At 37.7% G+C, this 14,185-nt stretch overlaps 1 protein-coding gene across 5 annotated transcripts in view; it reads right to left on the reverse strand.

Annotated features, from left to right (window-relative positions):
- KCNMB3 (potassium calcium-activated channel subfamily M regulatory beta subunit 3) overlaps nt 1-14,185 on the reverse strand; it is a 27,291-nt gene continuing 13,106 nt past the window's right edge. The window contains exons 1-4 of one of the 5 annotated variants that reach the window (XM_072807464.1): nt 12,083-12,495; nt 10,121-10,312; nt 5,895-6,093; nt 1-4,761 (exon numbers count right to left, since the gene is read on the reverse strand). In XM_072807464.1, the coding sequence (XP_072663565.1) occupies nt 4,363-4,761; nt 5,895-6,093; nt 10,121-10,206 (684 nt within the window). In that variant the 5' untranslated portion in view covers nt 10,207-10,312; nt 12,083-12,495 and the 3' untranslated portion in view covers nt 1-4,362. Of the gene's footprint in view, nt 4,762-5,894; nt 6,094-10,120; nt 10,313-11,143; nt 11,767-11,793; nt 11,914-12,082; nt 12,496-14,185 lie in introns of those variants that run through there. The other 4 variants (XM_072807463.1, XM_072807465.1, XM_072807462.1 and 1 more) reach the window with 4 other exon arrangements.

The following is a 14,185-nucleotide window of genomic DNA, read 5'->3' on the forward strand; positions in this document are numbered from 1 at the left end:
GTAACTGATTTTCACTACCAACAGTAAGTAGACTCCATTCTTCATGTTGGTAAGTATGGAAAGGTTTTTTTTTTTTTTAAAGCATTTTGTAAGCCAGTTAAGTCTACACATCGATCTGAAACCTTATTTAATCTGTCACTACAATAATTTTGTGGTTATGCTAAGAGCCATGTATATTTTTAGGTGATTCTTATTTTTGTTATCTCCTTCTAGGTAAGCAAGGAGGCAGAAAACTTTCATTGTTTTATATTTTCTCAAAATATCTTTAATAAGACTAAACCTTAATTCTAGTATGAATTTCCAAATGTAGTCATGACCCCTTGGTTTCATAAGAACAAGCCTCGTATCAGTTTTAATTTTTGTTCCAAAGAGTGGTTGGAGAGCTTGGACTTCATGTGGTTTCTAGAAATGTTTTTTGGCTATGGAACCTAAGTTTCAAATACAATTAATAGTTTCAATGTGACTTAGTCTTCTGGCTTGATGGGGTTAAATAAAACCTAAAAGAATCTATCCTTTTGGAACATAACACTTTAATATCATGGGGAATGTGGCACTACCAAAAGAAGACTACTAGCACATCAAATGTTGACTTTGGAAGCTTCAAGAAGAACCCCCTGCCACCCTTTTTGGCCCCTTTTATTGTAGCAAATCTATTTCTCTATATTTTGTCATTCAATGAATTGAAGTCCTGTGGTATAATGCATTCATTAGGAGAAAAATGTTTTTAAATGTTCTTTTAATGATGGCCCAAAAAGGATTTGACACAGCAAGATGCATGTGTTTTTGTACTGAGAATATAGAATAATACAGTGTCACTAAATTTAAGACCTCTTCCCAGTCTTGCTGTTCCTAGCAAGAACTTTGGCCTGTGACTGCACTTACTGTTTGTGCTCATCAAAAACTGTCAATGTCTGCTTTTCTTTTAACTTTGCAGTCTGTAACATCACGCTGTTTATTAAAAAAAAGAAAAACTGACTTGTGTCCAAACGGTCCTTAGTGTACTCTGTATCTTAAACAAAAAAAAACTGTGATAATTATATTTTGCTTTTTTTGAACACTTAAAAGCCAACCAATGTTGCCAATAATCAAAATTTAGCTAAACTTGAGTTCTTACCAATAATGACTAAGAATAGTTGATTGAAAACCTGAAACTATTATGCCTTAAAAGCCAATTTTTTTGCCCCAGTAAAATGATGACTATTAAAGAAATATCTGTTTGAACATTTACTTCCTTTAAGCATGAAGAATTACCTGTTTGTATTTCAAGCAGAAATACATGTATACACATACATGTATGAATGTGTTTGTATATGTAGACAAGAGTTTTTTTAAGTCTGTTAAAGACCAGAACCCAAAAGTGAGGTTAGGCTAGAAGCAAACTGGTTTCACTATCAGTTACTGTAAACCTTGCAAAAGGTGAGTCTGGGCTTTTCTCAAACCAATAATACATGTGGGCATTGATACTTTGTACTTCTAAGCAGTTAACGGCAAATAATTGCTTAAACTTTGTTTCTTTGCCAAATGGTTTGCTGTGACTTTGAATTAACATTGTTCTCAATTGACTTTGTTCTCCAAGCATAATGTCTCCCTTTTCCTGAGATGAGATTATGAGAGGAACCAAGTAGCTACACTCTAGGTGAGTGGAAAACTAGTAATTGAAACACTTCAGGTTATACACTTCAAAAACTTTTTAGGTTTTCAATCAGTGGTTTTGAATGTATTAGAAAAATTACACGAATTGAATGTTGTTAGATGCATGTGAAACTAAGAAATGGACTAGAGATATGTCCTTAAGAAATCTATAGGATCTCAATTTACAAAATGATTGAAAATGTGTGTGCATACATCGTTTTATTTTGGGAAAGTCTTTGGTATACAAAATAATTTACCACAACCTCTTAAACAGCATGTCCTGGACCTTAAATGCATATTATATTTAGCTAAGAGGAAGTGGAAAGGAATCCTCCCCTACAGCTCCATATACTAGCCCTTCTAACCAACTGTCCAATGAAAGGTACCAAGGCTAAAAAAAAATTTGAAAAAATAAAAAAAAAGAAAGGTACCAAGGCTGACTGAATTTTATCTTATTTTTTAATAAGAATGTATGTATTTAAGGTATAGTATGATTTGATATTGATATATAGCGAATGCTTACAGTCAAGCTAATCAGTGTATTGTCTCCTCACATAGTTACCTTTTGTGTATGGGTGTCTGTGTGATGAGAACACCTAAAATCTACTTTCTTAGCAAATTTCCAGTATTCAAAATTCAATATTCCAGTATTCCAAATATAGTATTATTGCCATCATGCTGGATGAGAGATCTCTGGACTTACTACTCATAACAAGGATTGTACACTTTAATTAACATCTCCCCATTTCTCCCACCCGACTACCCCCAAAAATCACCATCCTACTCTACGTATCCTACTCTGCTTCTATATGTTTGACATTTTTGGATTCCGCATACAAGTGAAATGCAATTTTTTTCCTTTCTGTGTCTGGCTTATTTTACTTATTAGCATAAAGACCTGGGTTTATCCATGTCGTTGCAAATGGCAGGATCTCCTTTTTTAAGTCTGAATAATATTCCATTGTGTGTATGTGTAAGATCACAGTTCATTCATCTGTTGATGGACGCAGGTTGTTTCCATATCTTGGCTATTATCAGTAATGCTCCAATGAACTGGGGAATGCAGATATCTCTTGGAGGTACTGATTTCATTTCCTTTGGGCATACACTCAAAGGAAGGATAAGGCTGACCGAATATTGAAACTTAGCAAAAGGGACACCTGGGTGGCTCAGTGGTTGAGCATCTGCCTTTGGCTCAGGGCATGATTGAGTCCCACATCGGGCTCCCTGTGAGGAGCCTGCTTCTCCCTCTGCCTCTCTGTGTCTCTCATTAATAAATAAAATCTTTAAAAAATTAAAAATTAAAAAAATTAAATACTCCTCTCTTAAAAAAAAAAAAAAGAAGAAGAAGAAGAAGAAAGAAACTTAGCAAAAAAAATTTTGTCTACTAACATTTTTAAGCACTTTTACTAGGTGCCAGAAACTGAGCAAGGTGTTTTACATACTCTACCTTGTTTATCCCTTAACCACATGAGGAAGAGATTATCCTCATTTTATAAATGAGAAGAGAGAGGTTAGAACCTTCATTTCAGTTCAGCTGAATTGCCCAAGGATACATATCTGAAAAGTTGTAATTATGGCCTAGTATTCAGATAAATCCGCTGAGACACGTTTTCTCTACTACTACACACTAGAAAGAGGAGAAAGCACCAAAATTGTTCATTCCTTGTCAAGTCAATATTGCCCTAATTATCCAGTCTACTTAGTCATTTGTGACTTGAAATTTACTGCTAAAAGGCATAATATTAACTTAGAAACAAAATTCCTGTTTTGGTTACATCTGCATATAAAAGTTGCTTCAAAAGTCTCATCTTTCTATTATCTAGGATATAAGACTTTTTAGTAAAATTTTAAAGACTTTAAGGCATATTGGTTTTCACAGCAAACCCTGTCTTCAACTCGTAATTCAGCTTACTCTGGAAAGCCCTTATTGGGAGAGCCTTTTGACATTCATTAGTTAATAACCATGGTTGAGTCATTAATTAAGGTACGGACATTTGCTGACTATCCACGTGGGACTTCTCTACAATGCGAATCATCTGACATGAATCTTAAATTCCATTCAGTACAGCTTCTCCCTGCTTCACATTTCTGGCCATCTCTCCCACTCCCACCAGGATGTGCACAAAGAATAAGATTAGCTATGGAAAGCATAATTAACTAGAAAAATGTTGCTGAAAGCAAAATTACATCGTACATGGCAAGGTTAAGTATGAATAGCTCTAAACTTAGTGAATTTGCTAGGCAGGGGCTTTCCTCCTTTATCATGAATGGTGAGGTCCACCATTCCAAAAAATGGTAGGTCCACATTTTTTGGAATTACCAGATTACAATCTTCCTAACAGTGAATGACTTGCTCGTTACTAATTTTTTTTGAAAAATGTTTTGATGTAAACTCTGCTGCAGAGAACTAGGCTGCTTGTTCAGTACTCAATAGGTAGATACCCTCATCATTTATCCCACACCAGTGAGTTCCACTAAAGCCAAAATAAGATAAAGCATAGCTACCTGGAGCTCATGTTGCCATGTAGGAACAAAAAGCGCTGCCTTGATGCACGTGGAAAGAAATTTAGGCTAGAAAAGAGAGTGAGTTTGTATGTATTTATAGAAAAACTAGAATACATAATGAGACTTTTTAAATGTTTGAATTGCCTCTAACATGGTTAGTCTGCAAGTGGCGTCATTAGGTCCTCAGAGGCAAAAAGCACCAAGCATCCATAGGCCAAGACTTTAATCTGGCCACCATCTTAAGATCTCTCTGCTCCTTGCTTTGCTCCTCCCCACACTCCACAGTTTGAATTGATGCTGTTCCACATAAGGTACTTTGCCACCCACCTCATCTCTGTGTGCAGCACTATATTTTTCACACAGTAGGGACAGGTACTGTGTTAATCTCACCATGCCAACAATCAGGGCACCACCTAGCAGAGTCAGCGTAGGCCAAAATAAACAGTGGAAGAGAACCATTTGGTCATACTTTTTTATGAGAATGACATCTTCAGATTGGTTGTCTGGGCTGTAGAAGCATGTAAAGGGGGTCCCATTTTTGTGATCGAAGAACTCCTTTATGTCCAGAGCGCTGGTGAGCAAATCATTCCTGTCTCGGTGGCACTTGGGTGTGTAAAAGCACTAGGAATATGGAAGAGGAAGGAAGATGAGGACACTGAAAGACCACACATTTAAACAACAGCTTTAATTCAGAAAGACCTTAAAACTGAAGCTATTACTGGAGAGTTTCAATGATGAAACCTGTTGCAGAGCTCATGAAGAGTGGGCAGGAGGGCACAGAGTGAAAGAGCCATTTCCAGGCATAAAGCAGAAATGTGGGGAAAAATTCTTAGAATACAGACATTGCAGAAGATGCAGTGACCAGCCTCATAAGGACCACGCTCCCTCCACATACAGGCACTCAGTCTCTATCCATTCAACAAATGTCTATTGAGATCACTATATGCTTTCAACACCTATTAATGCCTCTAGCATATTTATCTTGATTTCCCATAGTAAAATCTTCCCCTAAAAGATAGCATGTTGAGGCTTTGCCCTAGGCCCACAGAGAGGGATCCTACATAGGCTTTGGTTCCTGGCAGACAGAACCAGTGAAGAAGGGATCTGTCAGCTGGTGATTTTTTTTTTTTTAAAGCATATCCACTAGGCACTGAGAGCACTGTGCTTAGGTCCTACAGAAACGTTTGAGACTTTAAAAATTATTGCATCCAAAACAAAACAAATCATAAGACTGATTAGTACCTAAGTAAAGACAACAAAGTATAGCATGTCAACTAATCTAATGCAACCTAACTTTCATAGTTAGGTGTAAATGTATACTATACATCATATGAACCAATCAAGCAACCTATTAAACTCAGAATTATAATATTCCTTTAATTTCTTTGATAAGAAAAATTGTTTACTTGATTTAAGATGGATTGTAAGTATATTTTAACATTTTTGATATGATAGGGAGTGGGACCTCTAAAAGTAAGACTGCCCCCAAATGACTGTTCACTGGCTCAGCCTATAAATGTCAGACACTAGTTTGTGAAATTGGAATCATTCCTTTCCATTCTATGTACCCTGATTTTACCTCCAAGAATGTTTTTAGCTTTATTTATCCTGATTAGACCACTATAGAGGCATTCACTGGAGGGAAACAGATTTATTCCCAGAGATGGTCCCAGGTACTGCACTCTGCTGGAGACAGTCTGGCATGGAAAGGGGGCTATAATTAGAACTCTTTAACTACATGAACTTTACATTACCTTGGAATTTATCTGGACAGCCTCTTCATTATAGTGTAGGAGAGCTTTCTGACCTGAATGGGTGAGGTTCACAAACACCTGAAGACATGGGTACTTCCCCTCGCCCCGGCAATCCACACCACAGATAAAAGCACAGTCCATCCAGTCATCCATGATATGAGTGCGGATGACGGTACAGTTTGATTCTTCTCTCTGAGTGCTTTAATTGGAAAAAAATAATGATCTTCACTCTCTACAAATTTAGTTTTAATATTTCTTTCTTTTTCTAAGAGAGAGAGAAGGGCAGAGGGAAAGGGAGAGAGAATCTCAAGCCGACTCCCTGCCCAGTGTGGAACCTGATACAGGGTTCGATCTCACAACCCCAAGATCATGACCTGAACCATGATCAAATGAAAGAATCAAATGCTCAATTGACTGAGCCACTCAGGTGCCCATAGTTTTATATTTCTAATGTGATAACCTAAGGCATTTGTTTATTTCAAGGTAATGTAGAACCATTACAGAAGGTACATAATGATTAGGGAACATGGAGAACATTGAGAAAGGGGATAAATAGCAAATTGCTAAGTTTCATTTCAATTATTATCCTCCGCACATATTTCTTGCCACACCAACCCTTAGATCAATGGTTTTCAAACTTCAGAATCACTCGCCCAAGTTTGTTAGAGTGAAGAATTTGTGAATTCTATGGCTTAACTCCCAGAGATTTGGGCTCAGTTGATCTGAGTTCAAACCCAAGAATCTATATTTAGCAGTATTTAAGATGCAGGTATTTGTAAACCATGCTTTGACAAATATTACTGTAACCACATACTCAGGAATCTCATCCTCTTTCATGCCTCGTCATCTCAAGATGTACCCGTTGGCCTGTCCTGACAAAAATGTCCCTTTCGAAGAGGTCCAACCACAGTCAATGTGGCCCTTAGTCAATATAGCCTCCATAATTCTAGTAACAAGGTACAGTTCCATTTACTCACTCTACTTCCAAAGAGCCAAATACAAATCAAAGAAGGAATTCTCATTAGAAAACTTACTGTTTTTGCTATCAAGTTCCTTAAAGTCAGGAGCTACATTCATCTTTATGTTCCTCAAAGCATGAAGCACCATGCCTCCCACATAGTAGAGGCTCAATAAGTGTTACACTGAATTAAGTTTTACTTGGAAAACATTTCTTAAGAATTTGCACATGTACTACATACACAGAATGTTCTAGGTGCTATGAGAAGTGGTAGACAAAATTCCTGCCCATGAAGATTTTTGTGGTAGTGTTGAAAAAACAAATATATAGGAAAGTATTAGAGGACAAGTCTAAGATAAAGTAAATGAAGGTGAGAGGAAATGCTTGATTGAACATACAGCCAGCTCCTCAGGTACCCTCACACACCTAGGTGGATCCTTGTATTGATCTCCTGGTGACTTAAACACAAATGAGATCAGCAAATTCTAAAGTCAATGTTTGAAAAGCCTCATTGAAACTAGGTTCACATTGCACTCCCATTAGGATCATTGGCCATAGGTAAGCATTTTTCTTTATTAACATAATAAACTTGGGACACAGTACAGTTTAAAATAATCTCAAGGCCAGGGCATTAAAAAAAATCACTGGATGCAGCCTAAATATGATAAAATGTTGGACAAGTGAAAATACAAACATGGAAAATAAGGTTCCTTCCACAGGTTTAACACTAGCCTGCTTTTTCACAAAATTAAATTCTGTACTTATTTACACTAAGCATCTTAAAATGATACTTTAGAGTTGCTTGTTTGCCTGTGTTAAAACTTAAGCTCTCTGAATCCTAACTGAGGGCTGAACTGAATATGGTTGAACTTTCCTTGAAGATTTCAGAAAGTTCCAATATGGAGAACAGAACGTTTTTTCCTATGCACAAGGACCGGACCAGGCCTCTCAAGTAGAACCAGGGATGCATTTAGAGCTGAAAACATTAGCATGTTCTTTCAATAGACACACACTGTTTGTCTATTTGTCTACAAATAGGCAAAATACCTCATTTGATGAGAATCTAAGGGAGTGGGGACAGGTATGAGCTATTCAGGCCACCTTCAATGGAGCAAAACCACTCCCTGAAGTGGCACAAGATCACAAGGCAAGAGACAGATGAGAATGCACCACTCTTCAGCATTCACTTAATTACTTTAAGCAAACAATTTGCAGAAATGCTTAGGAAATGCTTAGGAAAGTGAAATTTAAATACAAGCAACAGTTTCATGTCAGGTTGCAGAATGTATCCTCAAACCACTTCCCAAATTATCACATTTAAAAAATAATCTGACCTGGACCTGCACACACGTGCACACACACATACACACAATTTATTCAGCTTACATAGATATGTGTAATGCAGCTAACTAGCTAGGTAGATAGATATACAGAAATATATATATATATATATAAATATGTATATTATATGTTATATTATTTATATAAAATGGAGTAGTTATATATATTTATAGTAATTATATATAGTAATTATATAATGGAGTAATTATATATATAGTAAATATATATATATAAGGACAAGTCTAAGTCTATATATACATATATATATATAGAGAGAGAGAGCTAGAAGTCAAGAGTAAGGTACAATCATGTAACCTGAAGACCATAAGATCCCTTACAATTGTGAGAACTGGGCCACAAATTTGGCTCTGAGCTTCCTAGTAGCCAAAGCAATTGGTTGTAAGGAAATACAACCACATATAGGATTTTTGGTGTCCAAGAATAAAAGGCTGGATGTATACAATGGAATATTACTCAGCCATTTGCTTCAACGTGGATGGAACTGGAAGGTATTATGCTGAGTGAAATAAGTCAATCAGAGAAGGACAAACATTATATGGTCTCATTCATTTGGGGAATATAAAAAATAGTGAAAGGGAATAAAGGGGAAAGGAGAAAAAATGAGTGGTAAATATCAGAAAGGGAGACAGAACCTGAAAGACTCCTAACTCTGGGAAATGAAGTAGGGGTGGTGGAAGAGGAGATGGGTGGGGGGTGGGGGTGACTGGGTGACGGACACTGAGGTGGGCACTTGATAGGATGAGCACTGGGTGTTATTCTACATGTTGGCAAATTGAACACCAATAAAAATAAATTTATAAAAAAAAAAGAACAAAAGACTGGTTGATCAGAAGCAGAACATATTCTCCTGGGACTAATACGTAGGGGGACAGTTCTCCTGGGCCCTTCTAATAGTGGCACTGTGTGCTGTAGCAATGGTGACTGCCACATTATTGCCCTAATAATGGTAACTTAGGAATGGCAAGAGAAGAATCCGATAAATAACAAAACAGGTCACCTACTGCCCATCCTATGACCCTTTCTCTTCACTGAACTCCTAGGCCTCCCTCTGCCCAGTCCCCTGGCCATCTATTACTTTTGTGTCCCTTGCTTTTCCCCTACTCAGTACTGCCCTCCCTCAAAGTAACCCATATTGTATAAGCCACCTCCAAAATTAAAGAGCTCTTCCCCTGCCCTAATGAGATCTCTCATTCCTGCCCCCCTCAAATGCTGCTAACTTCATTTAAGTATTAGGAGGCAAGGAGTCTTCTATCAAAATGATAGGCAGGTTCTTTACTGCTAAGTGACCTTGGGCAAGTTACTTGGCTTTTCTGAGTCTCAGCTTTCTCATTTATAAAAGGAAAATTTAAATGATAAAATAATGCTACCATCAGTTTTGCTATAGACTTAAATAGGATAAAACATAGTCTATTTTGGCATATAGTATATGTTTAATAAATGATAATGGTTATTAGATGTATTTAATAAGGAAACCAATGAAAACAAAAGGAGGAAACTAATATTTATTGAGCAACTACTATGTGCTAGATAGACATTGTCAAACTCAAAAAACTCAGACTTAAATAACTTTTATTGTGCTCATGTAAAAGACTTAAATTAACCATTCCCTGTGGTATCTGCTTGTTAAAGGAAGAATTTCTTACCTAAATGCATATCTAATTTATGGATTAGTTGTTGAAAGTATTTTTCAGAATGAAGAGGGGTAGTGGCAAAGAAATATCTCCTATTTTCTTACCATCCCGTCCTCCACACCCAACTGCCTCCCAGCACTGAGAGACAAACAGGTGATTCAGCTTTCTTTAGACAATGATCAGGAGAGCTGAAGAAGCCAAAGCCAGTCTCCTCTTCTCTACCATTGTGCTTGATCTGAATTGAAAATTCTGGGTCTCCTTTTTCTGTTTCTTACCTGAGCAAGAAAGGCTTTAGGATAGTTATTCCAAGCAAAAAGAACATGAGGACTGAGAAGCCCATCATTGCAAACCCTAGCAGCATGGCTCGGTCCTCTCCAGCACTGGGCGGCAGCTTTTTGTGCACATCTGGTAGGTCTCCATCATGGTGGTCTATATTCCTATTCTTCCCTGAGGCAGTGAAGGCTGTCCTTTGGAGGAAGTAGGAAGAAGATATTTCAATAAGCTAATAAAGAAATGGAAATATTTACCAACCCATGGTGGGTGGAGGGATGATCCCATTTGCCATCCACCTGAGGATAGTGAACAGGTTCAGAGCAACACAATGAAATCCCATGTTCAGGGCTTGGTAAAAAGTCCACCTAAACAAGCTAAAATTATGTGTTATTAAATATTATAACATAATATTTTTTACATATAACAATAGGAAGTCTTTAGAGATCTGTTTGAGGACTAGAAAAGAATTACCTATAAGTAGTTTTCATTTGTTATGTAAATAGGTGTTATGAACTTGCTTATCTGTCAGAGATATTACATATTCCCCCTAAAAATAATTTTTATATTCTTTTTTTTTTAAGATTTTATCTATTCATGAGAGACACAGGCAGAGAGAGAAGCAGGCTCCATGCAGGGTGCCCGACGTGGGACCCGATCCCGGGTCTCCAGGATCACGCCCTGGGCCGAAGACAGCGCTAAACCACTGAGCCACCCGGGCTGCCCAATTTTTACATTCTTTAATGAGTTCCATATGTAAAGAATGACTCAGAAAGTTCAGATTCAGAATTAACAGCATCCAATTATAGACCAATATCCCTGATGAACACAGATGCAAAAATTCTCACCAAGATCTAGTCAATAGAATCCAACAGTACATTAAGAAGATTATTCACCATGACCAAGTGGGATTTATCCCCGGGATGCAAGGGTGGTTCAACACTTGTAAAGCAGAATTAACAGCATCCGGAAATAGGATTTGATTTGTTCTTTATATTATTCTTTGCATGGAAAGGCAGCGTATTTACCAGGGGACTTGGTGCCCCATAGCCAATCCATTCAGAATAATGAAGACTTCACTGCTGTCTTCTCTTCTCTCACCCCTCTTCTCTTCCTCTCTGTTCACTCACAGCTCTGTGTAAATCGCCCTACATTTTTCTTCTTCTCTCTGCTCTGTACCAGCAAAGGATATGATAACTTATCTCACGATGAGGGTCCAGTGAACAGTAAAGTCCAAAACAAATGTTGCTAACTGGTGACCTATGGACAGCATCCAGCCCACAGACCTGTTTAATTTGACCTTCTCTGTGTTTTTTTAATGTGGGATTAATTTCTAACACTTTAAAAATCATGAAGTTTCTCATTAAAGTGCTGATTTCTGACTTTTGAAAAAATCATAAGGCCCACACTCCTGCCTATGAACAGCTGGCCAAGCCAAGCAGAGGCTGCCCCTATGGACCAGCATGCATTCTCCAACTTGACATAGTCCCACCACTTCCTGTAGTCAATGTCATTGATTTGCTGTTCCTTGCTCAGTAGGCATTTGGGTCGCAGAGGAATTTCTGCTTTAAGAGTCTTAACAAAATCTTAAGACAAACAAATGCAGTTATAATTGTAGAAACTCAAACACCATCAAACTGCATATAAGGCTTACTAAAATTTAAAACTAAACAAAAACCTTGTCAAGGGAATTGCTAGTTGTTTTCTTCCAAAAGTATATATATTTTTTCAAAAGTATATATTATTTATCCCACATCCTTCTCCTTTCTCTCCTTTTCTCCCTGGCAACATCTTCAGAATTCAAAGACAATGAGGGGAATGTCAAGGAATCTAGGATTTTCTAGGAACCCTACTGGGAAGCACTGGCCTCAGAGGATGGCAACATTCCCTCATTAGTACTACTTTATTATACCAGGAATCAAGAACCTGGTTTGGAGATTTTTAATCTCATTTGATATTTCACTCACCTGCTATGATCCCACCCTCAGAGAATGGGCAGGGAGAAAACTTTGTTAATGAAATTTGAGGCAGTACATTTTATAATTTGTCAACAAATATGAGAGACTAAGATTTTAGCCATAAAGTAAGATTTGGATATTTTGTAAGTTTCCAATACCCAATACACTGTCTTTTCCCTTATGTTCTGAAACTGGACTTTAGTTGCTTCATATTGTAAGTCATCCTGGAGGTCGAGTGTAAGATGTCCATGGAATCAGTGCATGAAGAAGCTTATTATGATGTCTCTCTGGCACTTTCAAAAGATTGATTTAATAGATCCGATTATACTTGTTGATATACAATGGGCACAATTTCAGTGTGCATGGACAGCATCCACACAGGAGACAACCTTTGATCACCTGACCCTGGTGGCAAAGACACTGGTGTTCCTGAGTTCCACGGAATGTAACAATTGGAAAGACAGTTCTTAGCAGGCCACCACCTCCAGAGCAATGCACAGATAGCAGACTGAAACACACAATCTGCCTCTGAAAAAGGCCTATTTACTTAGCCTGGAGCTTCAGCCCGAAGTACAGGCTTCAGATTTGCCATACATCTAGAGGCTAAGGAAGCACTCCCAGAGAACATAAGCAGGGATACACAATCGTTACACACCCTCTTGGTCCTGCTTCAGCTCAATAAGACCTCCCAGAAGGAGGCTTACACTTGTCTGGAGCCCGTTTTTGCAATTCTCATCCAGAAAACACCTTTAGATCACCTGGTATAAAGGCCAGCTAGGTTTCCAATTGCAGCCCCAGAAGACTGTATATATTTGCATACTTTTACAGTTGTTGCCTGAGGGTCTGGCTTCCAATCAACCTTAAACTAGGGACTAAATGAAATTCCTCCCCCTTGGAATACTGACAGGTCTTGACATACCCTCAGCAGCTGGGACACATACAGAAAAAGTCAAGCAGTTTAGACAACTATAAAGCTTTGAGTGACAACCAAGAGTTAGGAAAAAGGGTGAATTAGAAGATTCCTTTCCTACCCAAGGCCATTCCTTCAAGACTGAGAGAAGGAGCTATTTTGCCCAATACATAGAAAAAGAGTCAAGCAAAATGAGGGAAAAAAGAAATATGTTCCAAATGAAAAAACAGGACAAAACCTCAGAAAAATATATAAGTAATCTACCTAATAAAGAATTCAAAATAGTGGTTATAAAGATGTTCATCAAACTCAGGAGAAGGATGAATGAACATGGTGAGAATTCAACAAAGAGAGAGAAATTACAAGGAAGCACTAAGCAGATATCACAGAACTGAAGAACATAATAACTAAACTGCAGAATACACAGTAAGGAGTTCAATAGCAAACTGAATAAAACAGAAGACATCAGCAAACTGGAAAACAAAACAATAAAACTCACTCTGACAGAGCAGCAAAACAGGAAAAGGAATTTTATTTTAATTTTTAAAAGATTTTATTTATTTATTCATGAGAGGCACAGAGGCAGAGACACAGGCAGAGGGAGAAGCAGGCTCCATGCAGGGAGCCAGATGTGGGACCGGATCAGAACTCCAGGATCACGACCTGGGCCAAAGGCAGGCACTAAACCGCTGAGCCACCCAGGCATCCCCAGAAAAAGGAATTTTTAAAAATTAAGACAACTTAAGGGACCAACATCAAGTAAAATAGCATTCACATTATAGGGGGTCCCAAAATGAGAAGAGAAAATGTGGCAGAAAAGTTATCTGAAGAAATAATTTCTGAAAACCTCTGTAACCTAGGGACGGAAACAGACATCCAACTCTAGGAAGCCCAGAGAGTTCCATAAAAGATAAATCCAAAGAGATCCACAATAAGACACATTATAATTAAAATGTCAGAAGGTCAAAGTAAAGAGTGAATCTTAAAGCAGCAAGAGAAAAACAAATTGTTTTGTACAGAGGAAACCCCATAAGGCTAACAGTAGATTTCTCAGCAGAAACTTTGCAGGCCAGAAGAGAGTGGCCTGACATTTTCAAAATGTTGAAAGAAAAAAAAAAAAAAAAAAACATGAATACACTATCCAGCAAGGTTATCATTCAGGACTGAAGGAGATATAAAAAGTTTGCCACATAATCAAAAGC

This window comes from Canis lupus, chromosome 31 (genome assembly GCF_048164855.1).
Source record: "Canis lupus baileyi chromosome 31, mCanLup2.hap1, whole genome shotgun sequence".
Classification (NCBI taxonomy): Eukaryota; Metazoa; Chordata; class Mammalia; order Carnivora; family Canidae; genus Canis; species Canis lupus.